The sequence below is a fragment of the Peromyscus leucopus genome, chromosome 19 (assembly GCF_004664715.2).
Source record: "Peromyscus leucopus breed LL Stock chromosome 19, UCI_PerLeu_2.1, whole genome shotgun sequence".
Classification (NCBI taxonomy): Eukaryota; Metazoa; Chordata; class Mammalia; order Rodentia; family Cricetidae; genus Peromyscus; species Peromyscus leucopus.
Window position 1 is genome coordinate 46,704,056 of NC_051079.1, and position 24,202 is coordinate 46,728,257.

The following is a 24,202-nucleotide window of genomic DNA, read 5'->3' on the forward strand; positions in this document are numbered from 1 at the left end:
TGGGTATAGAGGTATGAGTGGATTTAGGAAAAGTAGACATTTTTAGCAAACTTTCTCATTTTATAGCTGCTTCCTAGAGAAGAATTTTGAGATCAGATTAGGGAATTGTGAAAGTAATCATGTTTCCTAGAGGATTTCTCTGTAAAGAATTACTGTGCAAATTTGTATCAATTTAAAATTTACAGTTAAAGAATTAAGAACTTAAAAACTATCATATGCTTTTTTTTTTTTTATGTTTTCAAACATGCTCAGAGTTTATTGAATGTATTTGTTATCTAAATATTGCAAAATGGTGAGGGGGAGTATAAAGACGGATGGGGGCAGGATACTGTGAAAGAACAACCCTGGAATCAGCTACCAGTACCAGGTGTGCAACTTGGGACAGGGTACACAGGAGGAATATGACGAAGGAAAGGCTGTTGTTTCAAGATCAGTTCGTGCTGTTCCATACCAGACGGACACCCCTCCTCTCGCTTTCCTCTTTGACCCAGGGACAATGTAAGATATCCAGTTTTCCCTTCGTTTCCACAGCTTGCAGTAGCATCTGTGACTCCTTAGTCAATGCAGATTTGTCCAGTCCCAGCACCTTCAAATTACAACTTTTGTGACTCAAAGCCTCACACAGCAGCTGCAGCCCATCGTGGTCGAAGGTTATCCAGTCGAGGTTCAGGCTAGTCAGTGTTTTGCACGTGGTGAGAGCTGAGGCAAGGTCTGCACAGCAGTCAGTTTTGAAGTCATTCATGTCTAACCCAAGACACTGCAGTTTACAATTAGGATTCCTCAGAGCCTCACATAACTGCTTGATGCCCGCGTCTTCTATGTTATTCTTGCCCAGTTTCAGGGTCTTTAGATTTTTATTGCTAGTAAGGACAGCAGAGATGCCCCCACAGCAGTTTGAAGTGAGAAAGCAACTAGACAACCATAACTCCTGAAGGGTGCACTTTGGGTCCTTCAAAGCTTCACACAGAATGTTCACTCCAAAATCTTCCAGGACATTTGAACTCAGGTCAAGAAGAGAGAGGTATTTGTTGCACAACAGGACTTCATAGAGATGGCAACAGGCATTGAAGTTGAGACAGCAACGTGACAACATCAGTGTCTCCAGGACACAGCTTGGATGCTTCAGGATTTCACACAGTAACATCACTCCTTTGTTCTTCAAGGGATTTTCAACCAACGAGAGATGTTTCACCTTGCAGTAGGTTAGAGAAGTAGCAATCATGCCACAAGCCTCACTTGAGATGTCACATTTCCCCAACAGTAGCTCCTCCACTCTGCATGCTGGGCATTTCAGCACAGAGCACATATTCTCAACCGCGTCATTGGAGAGATTGGTGCCATATAGGTTCACGGATTTCAGGTGAGGTAGTAGAAGAATCGTGTGAAATAATGCACCATCTCCAAAGTTAGTCATGAAGGGACACGACAAGCTTTGAAGCTTAAATGCAGTCAGAGGATCTTTAGAAGATGGATACATTGAGTCACAGAGACGCCTAATGGCAGTTTCATTGAAATTACAGCAGTCCAGATCCAACACCTGCAAGTCCTGGAAAATTTTGCACAACATACTCCAATATTTTATTGCCTTTTTTTTTGTTGTATTCAAATTCTTCTAAGTCACCGTCTTCGGGGTTATAGATTTCTGAAAAAACTTTGTGTTGTATATGCAGATGAAGTTTCTTTAATTTTTGAGATTTCAGCAGACCATGTGTAGCCACCAACAATGCATCAACATTACTAATATCAACAGTCATTTCTTCAAATAGATCCATCACTTCTGTTTCAAAGCTTTCTTCCTGGTTGTCAAGTAGACTCTCAAACAAACTCTGGGTATTCATCAGTTTCTCACTGCACTCTGCTTGACTCAAACTTCTAAAGCATTTGAGGATTTCCTGTTTTATATCTTTGGATGGTATAAAATCAAAGTGTGGTTTCAGTATGTTGGTGACTTTTTCAGTGGCAATTCCAAACACAAATATCCCTGTCAGGAGCCATATGGTTTGGCCATGATCATAAACTTCTCTTAGAAGTTGGGGCAGGCTTCCAATGACAGGGTGAGGTGTGTCTTCATCTTGTCTGAGGAAATAGAACAGGGCAGTGAAATATGACTGTAGTGTAGGATGGTACAAGTAACACCCAGTCTGGATAGGGTCCCATGGGCTGGTACTTATCAAAGACCACTGTGAAAAATGAAGAATAAGAAGCCATGCTAGCCTTATCATATGCTTTTATTATTTAAATTTTTTTGTATGGTGTATGTTCCTTTGTATGTCGAAGACAGAATCCACATTAGGGTTGTGTTCCTTTGTTACTCCCCACCTTAATTCTTGAGATAGGGTTTTTCAACGAACCTGGAACTCACTTTATAGCTAGACTAGGTAGCTAGCATGCCTGAGAGATCAGTTTCTCCTGTCTCTGTCCCCACACCAGTTCTGGCTTTACAGGCATACCCTGCCCTGTTCAACTTTTCCATGAATGCGTAGGGATCCAAAATCAAATCCTCATGTTTGTGTTGCAAACACTTTATCCACACACCCATCTCCCTGCACCCTAAAGGTCTATCTTTTAAATGTAAAAAACATGTAAGCACATTTAGAAATTCACACAACCTTTTTTGTTTAAGTTGAAATAGTTAAGTAGTCCTGGATAATTTGTTGTAATCTAAAGTATAGTCACTATGTTGTACATTATATCTCCAGAACATATTAGTCACATACCTGATGATTCTAACCCTGATCAGCATCTCCATAACTTGGCCACTATCTAAAAATGGTAGCTATCTTTCTACTGTTTCCATCAGTGTGACAATTTTTGATTCTGTATGTAACTGAGATTATACAGTTGGGTCATCTCTCTCTCTCTCTCTCTCTCTCTCTCTCTCTCTCTCTCTCAATGACAGGATTTTCTTCATTCATAAGGCTAAATAACAAGATATCTTTGGGATAAATTTTCATTGTACTGATTATTTTCCTTTGCTGTGAGAAACTTCACATGAAGAATGTTCCATCCAACAGTAGCATACACATGCCTCTCAAGCACATCTAGAAACTTCTATATGATGGATAATATGTTAGGTCACAAAAATTCATTTTTTAACAACTTTGAAACCATGCAGATATTTTACCCAATACAAAAAGTATGAATCAAGAAATCAGCAATGAAAGGGAGACTGTAAAATTTGTAAATAAGTGGCTTTTGAACAAGCAATGAGTTAAAGATGTAATCTCCAGGGAAGTTGGATAGCTTTAGACAAACACAAACAGAAACAGTATGCCAGATCTTACTGAAGCATCAAGAACAGCTCTGAAGGAAGTCCATAGCTATGACTGCCTAAAGAAAGGAAACAACTTTATACCTCAACTCGTTCCAAAAGAAGAGCTAAGTAAGCCCCAAAGTTAAGTTTTCTTTGTCTTTTTATGTATTTTAATTAAAATTATTTAAACCACTTTCCCCTTTCCTCCAGCCCCTCTCAAATCTCTACTCAAGACTTCCTCATGCCCCCCCCAATTTTAAAATTTGATGGCCTTTTCTTCCCTTATTACTCTTATTATGTACTTGTATGCACAAATACACAACTTGCTGAGTTCATTTATGTCGTTTTTTGTGTATATGGTTCCAGACTGACCACTTTGTATTGACTGGACAGCTAATAGTGGGACTCATCTCTGGGAGAGGCTAACTCTTCCTCTCCCAGCAGTCATCAGTTGCCTGTTCAGACATGTGACCCTGGGTCATTTAACCCCTTCTCCATTACCATGTCTGTTGATATTGTTATTGTTCAGGTCTTGTTTATGCAGCCCTTTCTAAGAAAAACCATGCACAGCAGACCTTCTGGTATCCTACCTCTTACAATCTTTCTTCCCCCTGTTCCATGATGCTCCCTGAGCCATAGATGCAAGAGTTGTGATGTGGATATATCTGTTGGGTCTGGGTTCCCCATGATCTCTTGATCTTTGCATTGTGTCCAATGGTAAATTTCTGTGGTGATCTCCATTTGCTGTAAAGAGAACCTTCTTTGATGAGGGGTGGTAGCTGCACTAATCATAAGGTTTACAATTTAGTAAGGGATAAGGCTAGTCTATCATAGTGGTAGTAGTGGATTTTCTTCTAAAATCCATGACCATACTAGTCTTGGAAGGTGATTTCTAATTTCAGGTATGATTTCCTTCCTGTTGAGTGGGCTTTACTTCCAATGAGATGGCTGTTGGTTCTTGGCAATATGTGAGTGCCATTTACTGCATTCTTACAGTATTGCCATGTTGGTCTTTTTTTGTTTTGTTTTGTTTTTTGAGACAGGGTTTCTCTGTGTAGCTTTGGAGCTGTCCTGGAACTCATTCTGTAGACCAGGCTGGCCTTGAACTCACAGAGATCTTCCTGCCTCTGCCTCCTGAGTGCTGGGATTAAAGACATGCACCACCACCGCCTGGCATGCTGGTCATTCTTGTGCTTCATAGGTGTTACAGATAGTTAGGACTATTAGTAGCTTCCCTCTGTTGATAGCTTGCATAGTATTTTCTGGTACTATGGAAGTTCTACCACAGGAAGGAAGCTTTCAGGTTGTGTCATAAGTGTGTGGTGTCTTCAGCAATAGGGACTCACCCTCAAACCCTGGGAGGCAACCAAGAAGCCCAGAGTTATTAAAATTAAGGAAATAACAACTGTCAGAGTAGAAATAAACAAAACAGCAACCACAAAAAGCAAGATTAGTACTACAGTTGGTGTTTTGAAGTGATAAACATTGGTAAATAGGCCCTAGAGAAGAAAGAGAAGATTCCCATAAATAAACTCAGAAAACAGGAGACAGCTGCAGCCATTGTCACAGAAAATAAAGAATGTTAAATATATACCAGCAAATTAGATAACATTCCTAAACCCAGCATGTCTGAGCAATGAAGAAACAAAAACCGAGGTCAGTAACTACTATGGGGATTTTGTCAATGTCATGGTTTGCATGAGAATGACTCCCATAGGCTCATATATTTGAACGTTTGGTTCCCAGATGTTGGACTATTTAGGAAAGATTAGAAAGTGTGACCTTTTTGAAGGAGGTGAGTCACTGGGGGTGGGCTTCGACAATTCAAAAACCCACACAGCCAGTCTTGGTCTTTCTTTGCTGTGGGTTGGGATCAGGATGTGAGTTGGAATCAGTTGAAAAACTGCTGTTCTAGTGTCAGAACTCCCTGCCTGCCACCACACTCCCTGCCATGATGATCATGGACTCACCCCCTGAAACTGGAAGCGAGCCCCCAGTTAATTGCTTTTTTCTGTAAGTTGCCTTGATCATGATATCTCTTCACAGTGATCGAACAGCAGCTAAGACAACCAGTAACAAATCCTTTCATGATGATCTCTCTAGTAACAATATAACTTTCTGTGATTCAGAACCACCTTGGAGATAAGCCCCTGGGCATATGTGTGAGCGACTGGCAAGATTAGGTTAGATTGGGCATGGCTGTGAGGGATCATTTAGATTAGGTTAATTGATGGAAAAACCCATTCGAAGTGTGAACAACACCATTTCCTGGCTTAGGTCCTGAACAAAGGATTGAGCTACATACCAATAGCTGTCTCTTTCTACCTCCTGCTTGTGAATATAGTATGATCCACAGCTTTAAGCTCCTCAGCCACGACTTCCTTACCATGATAGGCTGTGTCTTCCACTTGTTAGGCAAAATGGATACTTCCTCTTCTAAGTTGCTTCCTGTCATTGTCAAACTTGGTCATAGCAACAAGAAAAGTGACTAATATTTCTCCCAACAAAGAAAAGCAAAGGGTCAGAGGATTTTCTGGTGCATTCTACCAAACATTTAAAGTCTTCTCAGACACTTTCAAAATACTGAAGAAAAAAATACTCCCAAACACACTGTTTTGTGGTCAACATTATACCTATACCAAAGCTAGATATGAACAATATAAGGAGGACAATCATAGACCAGTATGTCCGATGAATATAGATAAAATCTGCAACAAAACATTTGAAAATCAAAATTTAGTTGCACATTAAGAAGAGTAAATGGGATTTATTCCTGGAGTGCAAATTGTTTAATACACACAAATCAATAAATGCTGTATTCTGTAATAGCAGTTAGGTACGAAGGATAAATTTACCATGAATAGTGATAAGGAAAGCATTTAACTAAGCAGCATACTTTCATGATAAACACTCTCAGCAACTCATAAATAAAGACAGTTTACCTTCTCATACTAAAGACCATATCTGACAGCTGACATAATAATTAATGATTGAAAAAAAGGAAGACTTTCCCTCTAAGGTTAGCAGTAGGAATGGATGTTCATTTTCTCAGCACTTAATCATATGAGTTCTTAAAGTTCTAGTCAGAGCAATTAAGCAAATAAAATAATAAATAAGTTAGAAAGGAAGATGGTGTGATTGTGTATGTAAACATCTCTTAAGAGTCCACATAGAAACCTGTTAGAACATGTGTTGTAAATTAAGTAGTTTTAGCATTATATATATATATATATATATATATATATATATATATATATATATGAAAAGGAGGTTAAGAAAACAACTGCATCTACAAAAACATAGAAAATAATAGTTAGGAATAGATCTGACAGGGAGGTTTGTAGACTTGTCCTCTAGAAAATATAAGGCATCGAAGAAGAGATGGTAAACTGAGAGAGACCCTGTGCTCATGCCCTGGGGAGTTACTATGTTAAAATAGCCATTTCACCCCCAAACATTCTGAATTTAATGTACTCCTTGCTAAAGTCCCAGTGACACTTTTCATAGAAACAGAAAAATTCACGTAGAACCAAAAATGATCCTGATGCTAATGCAGTTTTAAGAAGAACAAAACTGCAAGCATGCCATTTCTCGAATACAAATTTCTATTATAAAGTTGTGTCAATCAACACTTTATGAAATAGTCATAAATACAGGCGAGAGACCAGTGGACTGGGGATAACAGAAGTTATTCCAAACACGCATGGTCAACTGTACCATGGCAAAGATGCCAAGACAGCATTTCTCTTCAAAATTTAATGTTGAAAATACTGGATATAACATATGGAAAAGGATGAAAAGGGATCACTGTATTTTACCATACAGAATAATCAACTGAGAAGGGACTAAATACTTAAACAAAAGCCTTGGGCTATGAAACCCCTAGGACCTAGCATAGAGAAAGGCTTGCAATATTTGTCTTGCTACTCTGAGTTTTGGATCCTGCCTCAAGAACATAGTTATAATCAAAACAAATAACTATAGATGGCCATGTAAATTATAATAAAATGATTCTGTATTTTGTTAGTATGGTTTGTATTTGAAATTAGTATGGCAATATGTGAGCATTTAATCTTACACTGAATGTGAGTTGTATTACATATCAAACACTTTTGTGTAATACTTTTAATTGCTTAGTAACATGATTATCAAATGTGTAACTGTATTTAACTGAAGAATGTCTATATAAATTAATGAGACTAACTCAAAAAGTAGGGCAAATGAAACGACTACAGCGTTAAAGATTTCTCTTCCATATCTGAAGGGCTCCTGTCATTAATATTTCTCCAGTTTTTTCAAATCTCATATAAAATTCAAACATGCAGTTTTATTGTGTTATCATGCAGTGTTTCCCCTCTGGGGACAACTTTGAGAAACAATTGGAAGGGCATAAGCAGCAAGCAGAGCAATTCCATAGCATTTAGTTGATGTCCAGATAAGTTGGAGGACCTTAAAAATTTGGGGAAAAATTTTAAAGTATGTCACTGCTCAAAGATAATTGTACAGAGTATATACTTGTTATGCTCAGAATACTATTTCAAACTCACTGATGTCTGTATTCAATTCCAAACTTTCTAAGATTTTCAGATGTTTACAGTGGAACAGTGAGACACCTTTCTCCCTGATGGTTCAATTTGTGTAATCTGCTGTAGCACAGCTTAGAAGGCACAGCCACACTTGATGGATGTGCCCACAAAAAGAGATTGCTTTTTAGGGCTCTCTTGACAGTGTAATTACTGTCTATACATCACCACTTGCTTTGAACTATTTTCTGCTTTACATTTGCTAGCACTGTTTTGCATGGCACGTCTACATTTGCTAAGGACTGGGTAGACATGCAGAATAGGTATACAACCAATCTGGTACCGAAAGGGGCATCCATATAAGAAAATAGAGTACAACATACTAAGCTTAAACTTACATGCTCTATGGTGCAGGCAATGCCATCCTGTAACATTCAGTGAAAGGCAGAAAGGCAAGGAGATGAAGCAATTGGGGTTTGTTAAGAAAGAACAATTGCTTGAGTGAAAATGGAGAAAGGTGGGGTCTGGACTATCTTTCTTGAGCAACTATAGAAAGAATGCTTACCTTAAAACAATAAACAGAGACCTTGTCCTGTAGGCTTGACAGGAGAAGTGACCAATATTCAGTTGAAACAACAGTTTAATCCAAATTTAATAAGGAATGATTGGGTCATGAAGACTCCTGAAATGTATTTTGAGATCATTTAATACCAGGAGATTGAGTGTTATTTTTATTAACATATAACTGAAATAACTATCAGCTTGCTTACAAAGCTCAGTTAGAAGCATTCTGACTTTAAGTTTTAAACTATTTCAAACTTTCAGAAGATTTACATATCTTCTTGATGACTTTTTTACCTTTTCTGAAAACTATCATGTATCCTCAGCTTGCAATTTGTGTTTGTGATAATCCTCATTTTTCTCTTTATGCTTTAAAATCTCTCATTGGTCACATTTGATGTGTTGTGTTTTCCATCTGGTGCTTTTAATGCAAATTCCCACCTCATTCTTTAAATTCTGCAATTTCTTTTTATGGGGTATTTTGAGCTTATTTCCTGAGAGAGCATTTTATTTCTACTTTAGCTCTGATAGTGACATATCTTTTGCATCCTCTGGGAAGAGACTTTGGTATGCTGTGGTAGTTTCCTTGGATACACCAATAAAGGTAGGATAAATGCTAAGATACGAAGAGAAGAAAAGTAACAAATGTCTACTAAAGTCTGGGTCCAGGGCTAGATTTTTGGGATATATTGTTTCATTAGGTCATCAAACCCTGGGAAGTGAATCCACTTCACTATGGATGATCTTGGAGTTTAAATTACTTTAACATGGCAAAAATGGCTAGAAACCAAATATCAGATGAGCTGCTCACACTCTAAGAATCTACAGTTCTTAATGAATTCAGTAAAAGTGTCATTGTGTACTGGGGGGCTGTGCGGGGCAGCATTGCTGTGCAATTATCACGCATTGGCGCTGCTTTAGGATGCTATCCTTTGATTTCTTGTAACAATAGAAATGTCTTTGGCACCTGCTTGTGAAGGTAAGAAGTCCTGATATCTGAGAAGGGCCTTCTCTGTGAGTCAGAACATGGTAGATAGCAAGTGAGCATGCAGGACAGGATGGAAATCGGGCTGAGTTCAAGCTTTCATCAGGACCCAGTCACAGAGTAGCCAACTCACCCTGGCACTAACACTACTGGCTCATTTATGATGGGTAAGCCCTGTGACCTACAAGTCTCTTAAAGATTCTGCCTCCTAAAACTGTCAGGATGTGAGGGGATGCAGACATACTTATAAGCTGTAGTACTATTATTCTGTATCAAATTACATAGAGTACATCGTAGAACATTGAATTCTAAGCTTATTTGCACAGTATTAGATAAGCCCATGCTTCAGAAAATGTACAGTTGTAAGAAATTTGGAAAGACAGGGCTTAATGTTTAAGTGAACAGCACTTTATAAATGTTTAACTTGAGTAATTGTCTCAATCTCGTCTTAATACTCATCTAATTAATTTCTTGATCTAAGTGCCTTCTTCAGTTTACAGTCAGACTTTTACCTGGTTGAACTTCTCATTTGGGGAATCTTTCTTTTGTTTTTTTTTCCCTCATTTTTTTGTGGTATAAGGATTGAACCCTATACTCTGAGAAAGACAGGCAAGTGCTCTTCCATTGATCTACTGCCGCAGCCCTCTCTCTGATTTACATTTTTTTTTAAAAAAAAAAATCTGTTGTAAACTTTTCTTCTTAATTTTAGCAAAAAACAATTTTGAATGACTGAAAATTATGTATTATGTCTTCTTAGATCAAAATTAAGTGGCTAGATTCTAGAACTATAATTCAAATGAAATAACTTTTATTTACATGGATTTTTAGCTACCTGGTACCTCTCTCCCTTTAAAAAATAGTCAAACATTTGAACATAAAGTTATATGGCAGGTAAAATGAGTGAACTTTTACAAGTCTAAAATATACCTTTCATTTCAGAAGAAAAAATTGCTTTGATTATTATTCAATAAACATTCAACAGAAATGAGATAGGACCCACTTGCAGTCTAGGTTCATATCCAGGTAATGGGCATGTGCCTCACTTTAGACACAAGACACTGTTGTGTATTGGGACTATCCAGCTGCATCTGCACAAAGCAATTTAAAATATGTCGTTAATTATTGTCAGCCATAACTTTTCCTCTTTCCTATAAAACGTTAGAAGCTAATCTTCAAATGCAGCTGTAACCACTTTCTCTCCATCCATTGTTCCCTCATACCATGTATCTAGTCTGTTCTTTACTATGACTTCAGTGTAGTATCTGTTTTTCAGTGCCCAAGTTATTATTTCATTTAATATTTCCCAGTTCTAACCACAAAAATATTTGTTCTTTTCACATACCTGATTAACACTTTTGTTTAGCAGAGAACTTCAAGCTTAATAATAAATTTCTCAGAATGTGAAGTTATTTTCTTTCCATCTATGTTCTATTATACAATGTGAATGATAGTCTGGTTGTTTGAAATTGTGCTTCCCCCATACTACAGGCCCTCAGGAGGGCTTGGATTTTCCCCTTCATCGTAGATGTTCTGAAACTTTATGATCACATCTAAACATGGAGGGTTCCTATTTATTTCATTGTAAACACAATTTTTAGATAATGAATTTTCGCTTCTTTCTTTCATTATGTAATTTTAACATTGATAATGTTTTCATTTTCTATTTCAATGTTTATCGATTGCTTTTCCTCCGAGCATCCAATTACCTTTACAGAAGCCATGCCTTTCTTAAGTATTGAAGGTTCATACTTCGTGTGTTTAAGTTTTCTTCTCGGTCCTGGATTACCAGTGCTTCCTGTTTCTTCTTCATGGTGGCTTAGATATTTGGTGGTATTTACTTGTTTGCTCTTTTTGAATGAAAGCCTTGTTTGGCTATCTAATTATACAGTGTGGATTTTCTCCAATGCTAGACCACTAGACCTACTTCTTGGGCTCTTTCCTGGAGGAAGATCTTCCTGGGACTCTGTAGAAGGAGCTGAGTGGATTGAAAGTGTCACTTATTAAGTATCACTTAACTGCTAGTTCTTATTAACTAATCATTCTGATTATCAACAAATGAGACAATTACTTCTAATCTACAAAGAAAACGTGTAAACAGTAACAACATTAACAACAAGAGTATGTGATCCTCAAGCATCTGTCTCAAAGGCCTAGAATACAATAAGAACTTTATTCCTATTCTCCATATAAGACTTAATTGATTCTTATATTTCTCTTTTCTATTGTAATTCTTTTCTTTTTTATTTGCTCTTTTTTTTAAAAAAAAAAAAGGATGAGCAAAAAATGTGAATGAAAAGATAGATGCTGGTGATCTTTTGACAAATCAAAATAATGTCATTTAATCTCTCAGTTAATATGTGCTGGGTGCTTTCTGTTTAGGAAGTAGTTCCTTTGAGGGTGAGATTATTTTTTTGAATGCCAGAAGTTTCAAAAAATTAATCCCTGAAGGAATGCAGTGCAGGATTCAATATTTTTTCCTGCTAGCCTAAACAAATGACTAGTTACTAAAGTTTGTTAGCTAAACAGAGCAAAGATGTGCTCTTCATTCAAGTTCCAGCTTTTAATGAAGTGTTATTGGATAAACTCCAAATGAATGTGCTCACATTTGCATAGCATAGATTAATTCCCCCCTCTCCTATGATAATTACCACATTTTTCTTCATGTGCTGAGTTGAATGCTACTGTTAGTTATTGTTAGATGTGGCTCTTGTCCTGAAGATTGTTTTCATTTTTATTTATATTTGTTCATTTCCTGGATAACTTTCCCCTAAAGACTAGGTAAACAACATTGACCAGTTGACTAAACCCATGTTGACTTCATCACCAAATTCCAGTTGCAATCTGTTACTTGCTATCTGAGCCAGAATACTGCTTATATGTCCAAAATGTTTCTCCTCTGTCACCTTTCCAAGAACTGTCTCTGGGGTTGAGTTTGTGTTTATGTTTATGGCTTACATGTTATGATATCGATATTATGGGAAAATTGAACACAAATACTATCACCTCCTTTTTTTTTTATCAAATTTATGTTTATTATAATCCAGTATAGCTAAGAAATTTACATGTGAGAATGTGGTATGTCACTTTTAATGCTAATAGATAGAACTAACAACATATATATCATCTGGAATACTTGACCTCAGTATTACTCATTTGAATATTCAGCTAAAGGTGCACGGGTTGTACTTTTCTTTCTTTTTTTCTTTTTCTTTTTTTTCCCTTGAGACAGGGTTTCTCTGTGTAGCTTTGCACCTTTCCTGGATCTCACTCTGTAGACCAGGCTGGCCTCGAACTCACAGAGATCTGCCTGGTTCTGCCTCCCGAATGCTGGGATGAAAGGCGTGCACCAACACTACCCGGCTGGTATTTCTTTTCTTTATTACACTTTTTTTTTTTTTTTTTTTTAGAATGTTTTCAGTGTAGTAACAGCTCTTTCAATTTTGGCTGATACCATATTTTCAAATTATCAAACATTAATTGTATCTCTGCTTTGGGTAGAGTTGGGAACTATTGTACAAATCTTAGAAATTCCTTAATTCTGTGAATTATTAGTCTTAAACAATCATTTTGACAACGAATGATCATAGCATGACTGCCTCATCCTGTGAGGCTTGGTACTGGAAATCTGACTGGAGCGATGTGGGAATGAAAAAAGGAGAGTCACATAGACATATGTGCAGAAAAACTAGAATCAAGTGTGCTGTCCTGCTCTGAGGGAGGGCACCAACTGCATCCCAGAAACTCTGTGATTTTATTTTATACATCTGAATGGAGGAGGTGGGTTTGTAATATGCAGCTGAATAAGGAGGTGGGTTTATGGTATACAGTTGAATCAGGGGGCAAGTTTAGCTAATTCCTGGAGGGAAGCAGTCTCCTGCCGCAGCCATCCCTGGGGAGGAAGCTGCAGTTGATAACTTCTGCATGCACTACCAGCATTGGCATTGGGACCAGAGGAAGCCTTTGCCTTTGTGTTTAGCTGAGTGGCTGGCCCCTGGAGTCCTCCTCCTTCTCTGACTACTTCTTTCTCCTTTTCTCTCTTTCCTGATTTCTCCCTCTATATATTCTCTCTGCCTGCCAGCCCCACCTATCCTTTCTCCTGCTTTACTATTGGCCAGTTCTTTATTAGACCATCAGGTGTTTTAGGCAGGCACAATAACACAGCTTCACAGAGTTAAACAAATGCAACATAAACAAAAGTAACACACCTTAAAATATTCTTCTACAGAGCAAGACATCCCACCACATGGAATGGGCTTCATAAAGCCAGCTCATGCACTAGGGATAGATCCTGGTCCAACTGCCAGGGGGCCCACAAACAGACCTGGCTACAAAACTGCCCCCCCCCCCGACATGCAGAGGTCCTAGTTTGGTTCCCATGCAGGCTCCCCAGCTGTCGGTCTAGTGTCCATGTGCTCCCATAAGTTTCGGTCATCTGTTTCTGTGGGTCTCCCTGTCATGATCTTGACTCTCCTTGCTCCTATAATCCCTCTTCCCTCTCTTTGACTGGACTCCTGTAGCTTGATCTGGTGCTTGGATGTGGGTCTCTGCATTTGCTTCCATCAGTTACTGGATGAAGGTTCTAGCTTCTCTGAAACTGTGGATTGTGGTGGTCTGGTTATCCTTTGTTTTACATCTAGTATCCACTTATGATTACTTAATACTGTGTTTGTCTTTCTGGGTCTGGGTTACATCACCCAGGATGATTTTTTTCTAGATCCATCCATTTGCCTGAAAATTTCATGATGTCATTGTTTTTTACAGCTGAGTAATATGGAAGTTTGAACTTTTTTAAATATGGAAGTTTGAAATCTATTTGAAGGTCTTTGTCTAGAAGTAATAAAATGGTGAAAACAATGTCTTCAAAATATTTATTTCCTGGTATACTTTAAAATGGCCTTTAATGCTGGGATTTTATCAATTGGCAAGTTTTTTAACAGCTAAGGAAAACAAATCCAAACATGGATAAGTTTTATTATAGAATGGATTAAGACATTTATATTTGATTTTATAAAGATATTTTACTTGTATTTCATTTGAAAAAGACAATTGTAGTGAGAAGACAAAGTATTTGAATATTTGGTGAGTACATTAAAAAATAGAAATTTTTGAAGATGTCTTAAAACTCTAGCTCAAGTTTTCATTGTATTTATTTGCTTTAAAGTAATAAAACCCTCAATGAAACAAGCCAACGATTTTGCAAATAATAAAAATTGCACTGCTGGTGTCTTAGTAAGATGATTGTTTCATATGCCAACTAATTCTTTTAAAATAATTGTTTCATTATTTTAAAGACAGGTAATTTTTACAGTTTTCTAATTTATTTAACACATTTTTAGGAAATATTTTATAAATACCTTTTCCCAAATATTAGTAGAGACAGGAAAGCATGCAAAGGTTCGCCTTTGTAGTTATATTACTTGTGTCTAGTGTTCTGTGTTATCGCATTGTAATTTATATTTTTGAACCACTCTAAATGCTGTGTCCACTAGTGGGTATGAGCAAACAGCAGAAACTTTCCACAGAATGCTCTTAGTTGAAATTCTTCCCAGAGTGACATGACTTGGAATGTTTGGTTGACTGTGGCAAAGCTGTCCTGCTTTTCACCATAAATGGTACAGACACGAGTTTTCAGAAAACAGTCAATGGAAATTTCAGCTAATGCAAGAAACACACCAAGGAGTAATTGCTTCCTTCCTTCTTTCTCCTTTTAAATTGGGTATTTCTGACAGGCCTGAAGTTGTTGAGAATGCTTAAATTCCTAATCACAACACATAAATGCAGAAAAGATCTGAAACAGTGATAAAGGGATTTGAACTAAGAGAAATAAAATGTGTGATCACACAGGCCTCTAAGGATAGCTTTGTTGGGCTGAGGAGATGGCTGTGTTGGTAAAGTGCTTATCATGCATCATAGACAGTTTTAATGTCAGCCTGTCCAGATTAGTATCACTTGCACAGGGAGAATGACCTGAAGAATTGTTGATGAGTGCCTTAATTGATGAGTGCCTTGTGTATTTGAATACTCAGTCCCCAGTTGGTGGAACTATTTGCAAGGATTAGGGGGTTGTTGGAGGAGGTGTGTCACTGGATGGGCTTTCAGGTTCCAAAAGAGAGAGGCAGACAGATCTCTGTGAGTTCGAGGCCAGCCTGGTCTACAAACCAAGTTCCAAACAGCGAGGGCTGTTACACAGAGAAACCCTGTCTTGAAAAGCAAAACAAAACAAAAGAAAAACCAAAATAGGCTTATGTTACTCCCAATGACTTTTTCTGCATACAACTTCTGGATCAAGATATGAGCTTGCAATTGTTCCTCTTGCCATAACTTTGCTTTGCCTCTTGGGACTCTAACCAACTGAAGCCATACTCCCCAAATTAAACACTTAAAGTTGCATTAATTATGGTGTTTTACCACAGCACTAGAAATTAAGGCAGAAGTTGGTGCCAGGAATGGGACATTGCTGTGAAAGGCCTGACCATACTGTTCTTTGGAAGACTGTCAAAGATTTGGGGAATTTGGACTAGGAAAACAATTGAACACCATGGCTTTGCAGGCCATCCCAATAGGAGCTTAGAAGACAGTAGTGCCAAGAACAGTGTGGATTATGGGATGCCCAGGTCAAGAGGTCTCAGAGGGAAGCAATATTAGCAACTGGCCTAGAGATCATTCCTGTGATATTTTGACAAAGAATGTGGCTCATTTCTGCCCTTGTCCTGAGAATCTGCAGGTTATATTAAAGAGCATTGGATTCATTTCCTTGGCAGAGGAGGTTTCAAAAGAGCCTAATATTGGCTCTGTCGTGTGGTGATTAATACTCTTATGCAGGTCTAGATTGAAAAAGATCAAGGCGTGTATCCGGAAATATAAAATGTACAGTTTGAAGAGGAAAAGAGTACCAGGAAATTGAATGTTGGGGTGAAGTTTAGTGCTGAAAGAAATGAGAAGACTAAAGAAAGTCCTATTCTGAAATGAAATAGAGGGAGGAGTACCATCAGGGCAAGACCCACCCATACAACCTTCCAACTGATAAGGAGGAAAGGACTGAGGTTTCTGTTTCTAAAAAGCAAAACATAAAAACTTATGCAAATGTAGCAAGCCAGGATCCACTTCACACACACATACACACACAGTCACACACACACACACAGTCACACACACACAGTCACACACACATACACACAGTCACACACACAGTCACACACACACAGTCACACACACATACACACAGTCACACACACACACAGTCACACACACACACACACAGTCACACACACACACACAGTCACACACACACACAGTCACACACACACACACAGTCACACACACACACACAGTCACACACACACACACACACACACACACCAGGCCTCAGAAGCTCTCCTTAAATGCAGAGAACCAGCACATGAGCCCTTTGTTCATGTGTTCTTTGTAGCTATAAAATCAGACAACATTGCCAAGTTTGACTGCAAGCCTGAAGTGAAGCGAGAGCAAGAGTGAGTTTATCCCTTCGTAGAGGCCCTGAGAGGCTGTAAAAATGAAACCTGGATTACACTGGGGATCCCAACGTGTTGGAAATGCTAGAGTTGTGAGACATCAGCCAAGGAAATATGCACACAGGGAGTGGAACCAGTCCAAGAGAGATAAGTGTGTTGCAGGCCACAAAGCCAGGAGGGAAGAGCCATCCAAGTCCTTTGACATCAGCCATGGAGCTATAGTATCTTGAGTTTGCCCTGCTGAGTTTCAGTCTCGCTTTGACCTAGTGTTTCCTTGCTATGCCCCCATTCTTTTTTTCTGAAATGGTAACATATATTCTGTGACATTGTATGCTAAAAGCATGTGACTTGTTTTTTATTTTTATTTTAGAGAGGATGAGAGTTGAGAAATTGCCTTGACCCTTAGAAGAGACTCTGGACTTTGGATTTTTAGACATGTCAAGACTGTCAAATATGATAGAGATTTTTGAATTAGACTAAATCAATTTTTCTATTACGATATGGCTGCAAGCCTATAGAGGGGTAACATGGAGATGAATGTGGTGGTTTGAAAGAGAATCATCCCCTTAGGCTCATATCTTTGAATACGTGGTTGCAAGCAGTTGGTGGAACTGTTTGGGAAGGATTAGGTGTGGCCTTATTGAAGGAGGTGTATCACTGGGGGGCAGGCTTTGATGTTCAAAAACTTCTGCCATCCTCAGTATCTTTTTCTCTGCCTCATGCTTTGTGGATCCCCATGTAAGCTCTCAGCTATTTCTGCTATCACACCTTTACTTCACCATCAGGGAATCCAACCCTCTGAAACCATAAGCCCCAAAGTAAATGCTTTCCTTTATAAATTGCCTTGATCATGATGTTTTATCACAGCAGTAGAAAAGTAAAGAAGACACACTATAACATGCAAAATGATGAGAGGGACACCAGCACATTTGAAGAACTTTGTTATTGCCTTTCTCCTGTGCCATATCTTGGGGTAGGAGATGCTGCTGTTCAATTGGATGAATTAAATGTAATGGATTTCGTTGAGCCTCTAAGTGGTCGGGGCTGGTTGGCAGCACTGACTCCCCAAAGGCAATGTGAGCATAGTTATAATGAGAAGCACAGGTAAAGTAATATCTATAATGGTCTGACTCATAATTGTCAGCACAGGCTATGTGATTTTTATGGTGGCATGGCTTGTATAGACCTTTGTGACCGAGTAATCCATCGTGATGTTTTATCACAGCAATAGAAACCATAAATAAGATACCATGCAAACTTGAAGACATGAGTTAGGATTCCCAGAACCCAAGTAAAACAGCAGGTGCTACAGCAAATGGGTAATCTTTGTGCTGGGATGGCAGAGACAGGAGAATCCCAGGGGCATGGTGGTCAGCCAGCCTAGTCAATCTGTATATTCTAGGTTCAGTGAGAGAACCTGTCTCAAAAATTAGGATGGAGAGTAATCAAGAGAGAAATCTGGCCAGTGCACATGTGTACAAACATACACAAACACATTCATACATCACACATACATTAAAAAGAGTAGTATGTGAAACTGTACTAGTATAAAGAAAATGACTCCTTGATAATATGACATTTTCAACTTAAACCCTTTTACTTAAAGAAATGAAAACATATACTGTACGCTGCTCCTTTTCAGGCATGATGGTTGGAATGGTCTCTTCATCTACCATCTGAGCATAACCTAGTTACATTATATTACACTCCCATATTCTTATGTAGTATAAGCCTTATGTACCCATTATCCTAATTTCAACTATGGCTCAACATGCTCCTTATCATTCACTGATACTCTAAATTTCTTATGGAAGCATAACCTGAGATCTACTTGCACAACAGTTGTACATTTTTTTTTTGTTTTCTCTTAGGGCAGCATACATTTTAATAATTTCAACAACTGTGGCAAAATCCCTCTACTCTTACACTTGATATTTCCTACCTTATTATCTACAAAAGACCCTACTTCATTCATACAATGAGGATAACATTTATCCGTTGGAGGTTCTCAGCCTCCTTCAGTTCAAACCATGAAACTCTCCCTGTCTGCTACTGTTCCTTCAGCACTGTCCCAGTTCCCATGTGAGAGGAAGTCTGTTCTTCTTGCATCAAGGCCTACATATGAGTTTTGGTTTCTATGTCCACAGTCTGTCAGGTACTCTGGCCTGTCTTTCATCTTAGATAAGCCTTTCAGCTAGGACTCATTTTCACCATCACCATGAATGACTGATTGAATAACCTTCAACACCAACCCTTTTCCTTGTACCTCTGATCCCACTGAATGGCTCTCCTGTCAAGTCAGTTGCTTGTGAAGACACCAGAGCCCTCTGGGAGTTGTTTTCCTCTTCCACTCCGCAGATTCAACCCATTCTACATGTTGTTGATATTGTCTCCTAATGTCCTTTTCTCCTCTTGCTCCTCCAAGTACCCTTACACAAGACAGATTTTAAAAAATCCCTATTTCAACTAGGCTGGTTTCGGAATCCCAGCTTCTCTTCTGCTTAAGCTCCTTTGTTGCTTCTAGAACACACTCGAAGCAGACAAAACTCTCTGTAGGTGGTGAGATCTACATATCCCGATCTACATATCCCTCCCCTGTGTGTATCTGAAGCTTTACCTTATTCATACTGCCCTTAACCACTAATCATGCCTTCTTTTTCTATCTATTGAAGGAAAGAAATCCTCCTGCTTTTGGGTGACACTATGTCTCTAGACTCTCAGTGATGTAATTCAAGAACTACATTCAAATGTCAATTCTTGCAGAACAATTGGAATCATATAGAAGGGTCAAAAGCCTTCTGGAGTATTAGAATGTATTGGTTGGTTGTGGTCAGGGAAATACCTGCCCTGTGTGTTGGTAACTCATTCTAGGGAAGCTAGTTTCTGTGTGAGAGTCAACTTGTGTTGTACACTGTTGGTAGTAGATACTTTATAGACTTCAAGAGTGGATGTCAGGAAACTCAAGGTCATTGTCAGGATTGCAGCTCCAGTGGTGAAGCAAGAATGACGAGAATTAATTGCTATTTATGATTGATCTAGCAAAGTTAATGATGTGAGGAAGAGTCACAGGCTCTATGTATTCAGTGATCTAAGAATTTGAATCCTACTCACTATGAAAGGAAGCTCTGACCCCTCTTTCTTTCTCAAGTTAGAGAAATAGATAATACCTTGTATGCCCACATTTTTTTTTAGTGTGCATGAAAGTATTTCCATCTACTATTTGGGTTGATGTTTAGTATTTATGATAGAAGTGGTCACCATTTTTCAGTTTTGTTTTTCTGTGAATGAAGAAGCAAAATAAAAGGTTATGATTTGTCTGTGGTGCATGAGTTTCAAAGCCATGTGAAGCAGCTACATCATCTTATTTCTGTGCTGCCCTCATGAGATCCATTCAATATTTAACACTATTCTGGTCACAATGCGTACTATTAACATATTAGTGAAGTGTGATTTAGTGGGAAAATAACTAGCATATGACATTGAGGAGGTGATTTTCAGCTACTTTTCATAATGTAGCCCTCTGTTCAGCTGTTACAGTGACCCGTTCTTAGCTGTGTTTGGGATGCATCCCAGAGCCGTATGTACAGAGTCTATGACCTTCTTTCACTGTTATGTGCCCTTCGTCATCATCCCAGTATTTCTTTTTTTTTTTTTTTTTTTTTTTTTTGGTTTTTCGAGACAGGGTTTCTCTGTGTAGCTTTGCGCCTTTCCTGGGACTCACTTGGTAGCCCAGGCTGGCCTCGAACTCACAGAGATCTGCCTGGCTCTGCCTCCCGAGTGCTGGGATTAAAGGCATGCGCCACCACCGACCGCCCGGCCATCCCAGTATTTCTAATGTTATCTGACTCAGAAAATCCACATTTTAATTTTCTGCCACAGTACTGGCTAGGGTGTTTTGGATCCCAAGTAGTATCATGTTTGAAATTTTTTTAAAAAAAATTGTTTTGCTGTTTTATTTCTTTTTTTTGGGGGGGGGGTTCCTGCTCAGAGTTTAAAAACCCCTAAGAAATGTTTGCCTGTATGTGCTGGTGTTCATTTTTGATGATGATTGTCTGAGTCCTGGTAGCACTCACTCTCTCCATTTTCATGTCTCACAAGTATGTGTGCCAGTCAGGAATAGACACACTGGCTTGGTGCGAATGGATTGTGGTTTGTCTCCTTTCCTGTAGCCAAGCTTTCTGTGTTCACTAGAGGCTGTTTATTACCATGTGATCCTTGAATAGCTGAGTGATGAGCCAATTATTTGACCCAGACTTTATGTATGTGAGCAGAATAGCAGATAAACGAGGTGGAATTCCTTCTGGCCACCATAGGGTCTTTTTTGTTCTGTCAGTTGGGTTCTTTCCTAGCTTGGGATGAGAAAGATAAGAGAAAGTAAAGAGAGTTCAAGGAAAGAAGAGGTTAATTTCAACTCATTCTTCAGTTGGGGCTACTGTAGCTAAATCATGTACCCACGCATTCGAATTAGAAAGCTCTCAAGCTACCCTGGCTGGTATTATGAAACTGCAAAGTTCATCTTCTTATTTCAACATCCAGAGGCTAACACTCTGGGACTGAATTATTTAGGATAATTCCTACAGGTGCCTAACAAATAACATGCACAGAATACCAATTACCTTAGAAAGAACCTTAATTGCCAACACAAAGCCAGGTGCTAGTAATGGGTGTGTTTAAAATTCAAGTTATTATGAAGAATTTTTAACCTCTGTAGATGCCTCCCACAGTGTAAGCCTTCTTGGTGTTTGTTTTTGGCTTTAAAGCTATGCTAAGCCTGAAAACTTGACGGATCTTGAACTTTCCTGTTTTCCTTGATTGATTTTCTTTCATTCGGACGAAAGTATCTTATTTGATGTATGTTTATTCTGCTTCTACAAAATGTAGGTTGAATTGTCTATAGCAGTGGTCCTTAACTTTCCTAATGCTGTGATCTTTTAATGCCATTCCTCATGCTGTGGTGATCCCCAGCCATACAATTATTTCATTGCTACTCCATAACTGTACTTTTGCTACTGTGGTGGATTGTAATGTAAATATTTGATATGCAGAATATCTGGTATGTGACCTACCCCCCCCCCCCGCAAGGAGTTGTGACCCAGAGGTTGAGAACCACTGGTCTGTAGTCTTTCATTCCTAACAATTTAAAATTTAAAAATAAATAAATGAAGACACTTCGTGTGCCTCACAAGATACTGTCCTAGTATCTGCTTCACTGCAGTGCACCCACCATGGACAGTGGTGGTACCTGTCTCCAGGACCCGCACAGATGTTGCATTACTGTTACACCACTAATCTTTGGGTATTTTATGGGTGCTTCAGGTATTAAAAAAAATTGATGCCACTGACATGGATGCACAAAATTGGGGAGCATTTGGTGTGTGTGTGTGTGTGTGTGTGTGTGTGTGTGTGTGTGTGTGTGTGTATAACATGAAAAATAGAAAAATAGGTAGCAAAATCATTCAGGTCACCAGGCCATGCAGAAGTGGGTAACAACCTTAGCTACCTGTTTCTGTTCTATCTGTATCTTTTCAGCTGAAAGAAATAGCACCCATCTCATTGGAGACCTGAGAGATGAGGATTCTGACTATCCTTTAGTATATTTATATAATATAAAGCTGTGAAAAGAGTTTTTAAAAATATGTTCAATTTGTATCTCTGTAAAGTATGAGAAATGGCAAATGGTTATTGAATAACTCCTACTAAACCATTAAGGAGTGAGAGTATGCCAGAACCAAAAGAGTAGAGTATGTTCCTTTTATTTGACCTGGTGATTCAAAGGAGTTTGTGTTTGGAGTAACTTGGTATCAAGTGAGCAAGTGGAGCTTAGTAAGCAGTTGCTGAATTGCAGCCGTCAGTGTCCAGGAGGCAAATTAATCATCCCCAGGAAACCCACTGCCTACATAGGCCAGAGTCCTCATCTCTATTAGACTGGCCAGGTAGCATTCTCTTCTGTGACCTTCTGTGTGATCATAGAATAAAGTAAGACCCAGGTCACTAAGAAATTAGAGTAGATATTCACATGTTTATGAATAGTCATTTTAATAAATACAAACCATACTCTTTTTTTCTGGCTTATCTTATGTTAGAGGTGTAGAATGGCAGTCATTACATTACATGATTGCCCTTTCAGTCACGGTGTGGGTCTTGTAGTCTTCATGCTGCAAAGATTCTACCCTAAGTGTGGGCTTTTGCAGCTCTGTAGAAGTAGTCAGTTTTATCCAGTGTCTACCTGAGAGAAAGGGAAAAAGAACAAACAAAAAACAAAACAAAACAACAACAACAACAACAACAAAATTCTAACCTGCTATTGAGGATTAGTTTTCTTAAAATGGTTTTATTTCTGTCCTGAAAAGGGATATGAGAAAAAGCCTTGAGAAGTGACAATGTGGGAGCCAATTCCTGGCTTTATTCCCCTTCTCAGCGACCACACTGTCCCTCACACACTGAGGACACTGTAAGTCACTTTATACGTAAAGTCAAAGGACTCCTTGTGTAGTGTCTCAACGTGTCTAGTGTTACTGTTGCCTAAAGCAATTTAAGAAGGCACCAAATGAATGATTCTGACCATCTTCTATTTATGTAGCCAATGTAGAGTGACCGGGTTGTAATGGAAAAAGCACTCAGAGTCAAAGGCCCTTGTGTTTAAAGTCAAATTTCACTACTCAACTAACTTCAGTGTCCTCATCTATAAAATAATACCACGCAGCCTCTAAGTGTCCAGGACATATCAATAGAGGCCAAGAAAGAGCTCAAGAGAAGAAGATTGAATCAGCAAATAGTCTTACATTTATCTAGAAAGTTAATATGTGATCCAAGAGGAATTAAAAAACATAGGTGAGGATCACTTTATGTAATAATGAAATACAGAGTTTTCCATAGAGTTCTTAGATATGCTTGTGTGTGTGTGTGTGTGTGTGTGTGTGTGTGTGTGTGTTGTTCTCTTTCAAATATCCTCTAAAGAAAGGAAAACAAATTTATTTCTGTACACATTGAATTGTGACTTTTGCTGTTTTTTTTTTTTTTTTTTTTTTCTGGATAATATGACATTTATTTAAAAGGTCTGCTATTTACCAGTCACTGCTGCTATTTGGTTCCATAACAACCTCACTAATTATCTGAGAAAGCCAAATGTGATCTGGGCTTTCTTGGCAAAGGGATATTGACTTTCATTAAGGCTGTACTGCAATACAGACCTTTAAGCCTTTATCTGCATCCCATTAATTGGCATGTGATTTGGGAAAGTGGCTATTAATTATACAGAAGATGATGAGTGAATAGAAAGAATCACTCAGAGACAAACCGTGCTTAAACCTGACCGTGTCCTCAGGCATTATTCACTTTGTCTAGCAGCCATTAATTTGCCTAAGTGTTTGGAATCAACTATGGTGGGGGG

General features: G+C 38.5%; 2 protein-coding genes across 2 annotated transcripts in view; one reads left to right on the forward strand and one right to left on the reverse strand.

Annotated features, from left to right (window-relative positions):
- Chsy3 (chondroitin sulfate synthase 3) overlaps window positions 1-24,202 on the forward strand; it is a 228,128-nt gene that overhangs the window by 34,889 nt on the left and 169,037 nt on the right. The gene's annotated exons all lie outside the window — the stretch shown is intronic.
- On the reverse strand, window positions 431-5,708 carry LOC114709729 (NACHT, LRR and PYD domains-containing protein 9B-like). The gene is given in 3 exon segments (XM_037197262.1): window positions 431-1,594; window positions 1,596-2,180; window positions 5,640-5,708. Coding segments are annotated over 3 exon segments (1,818 nt in total).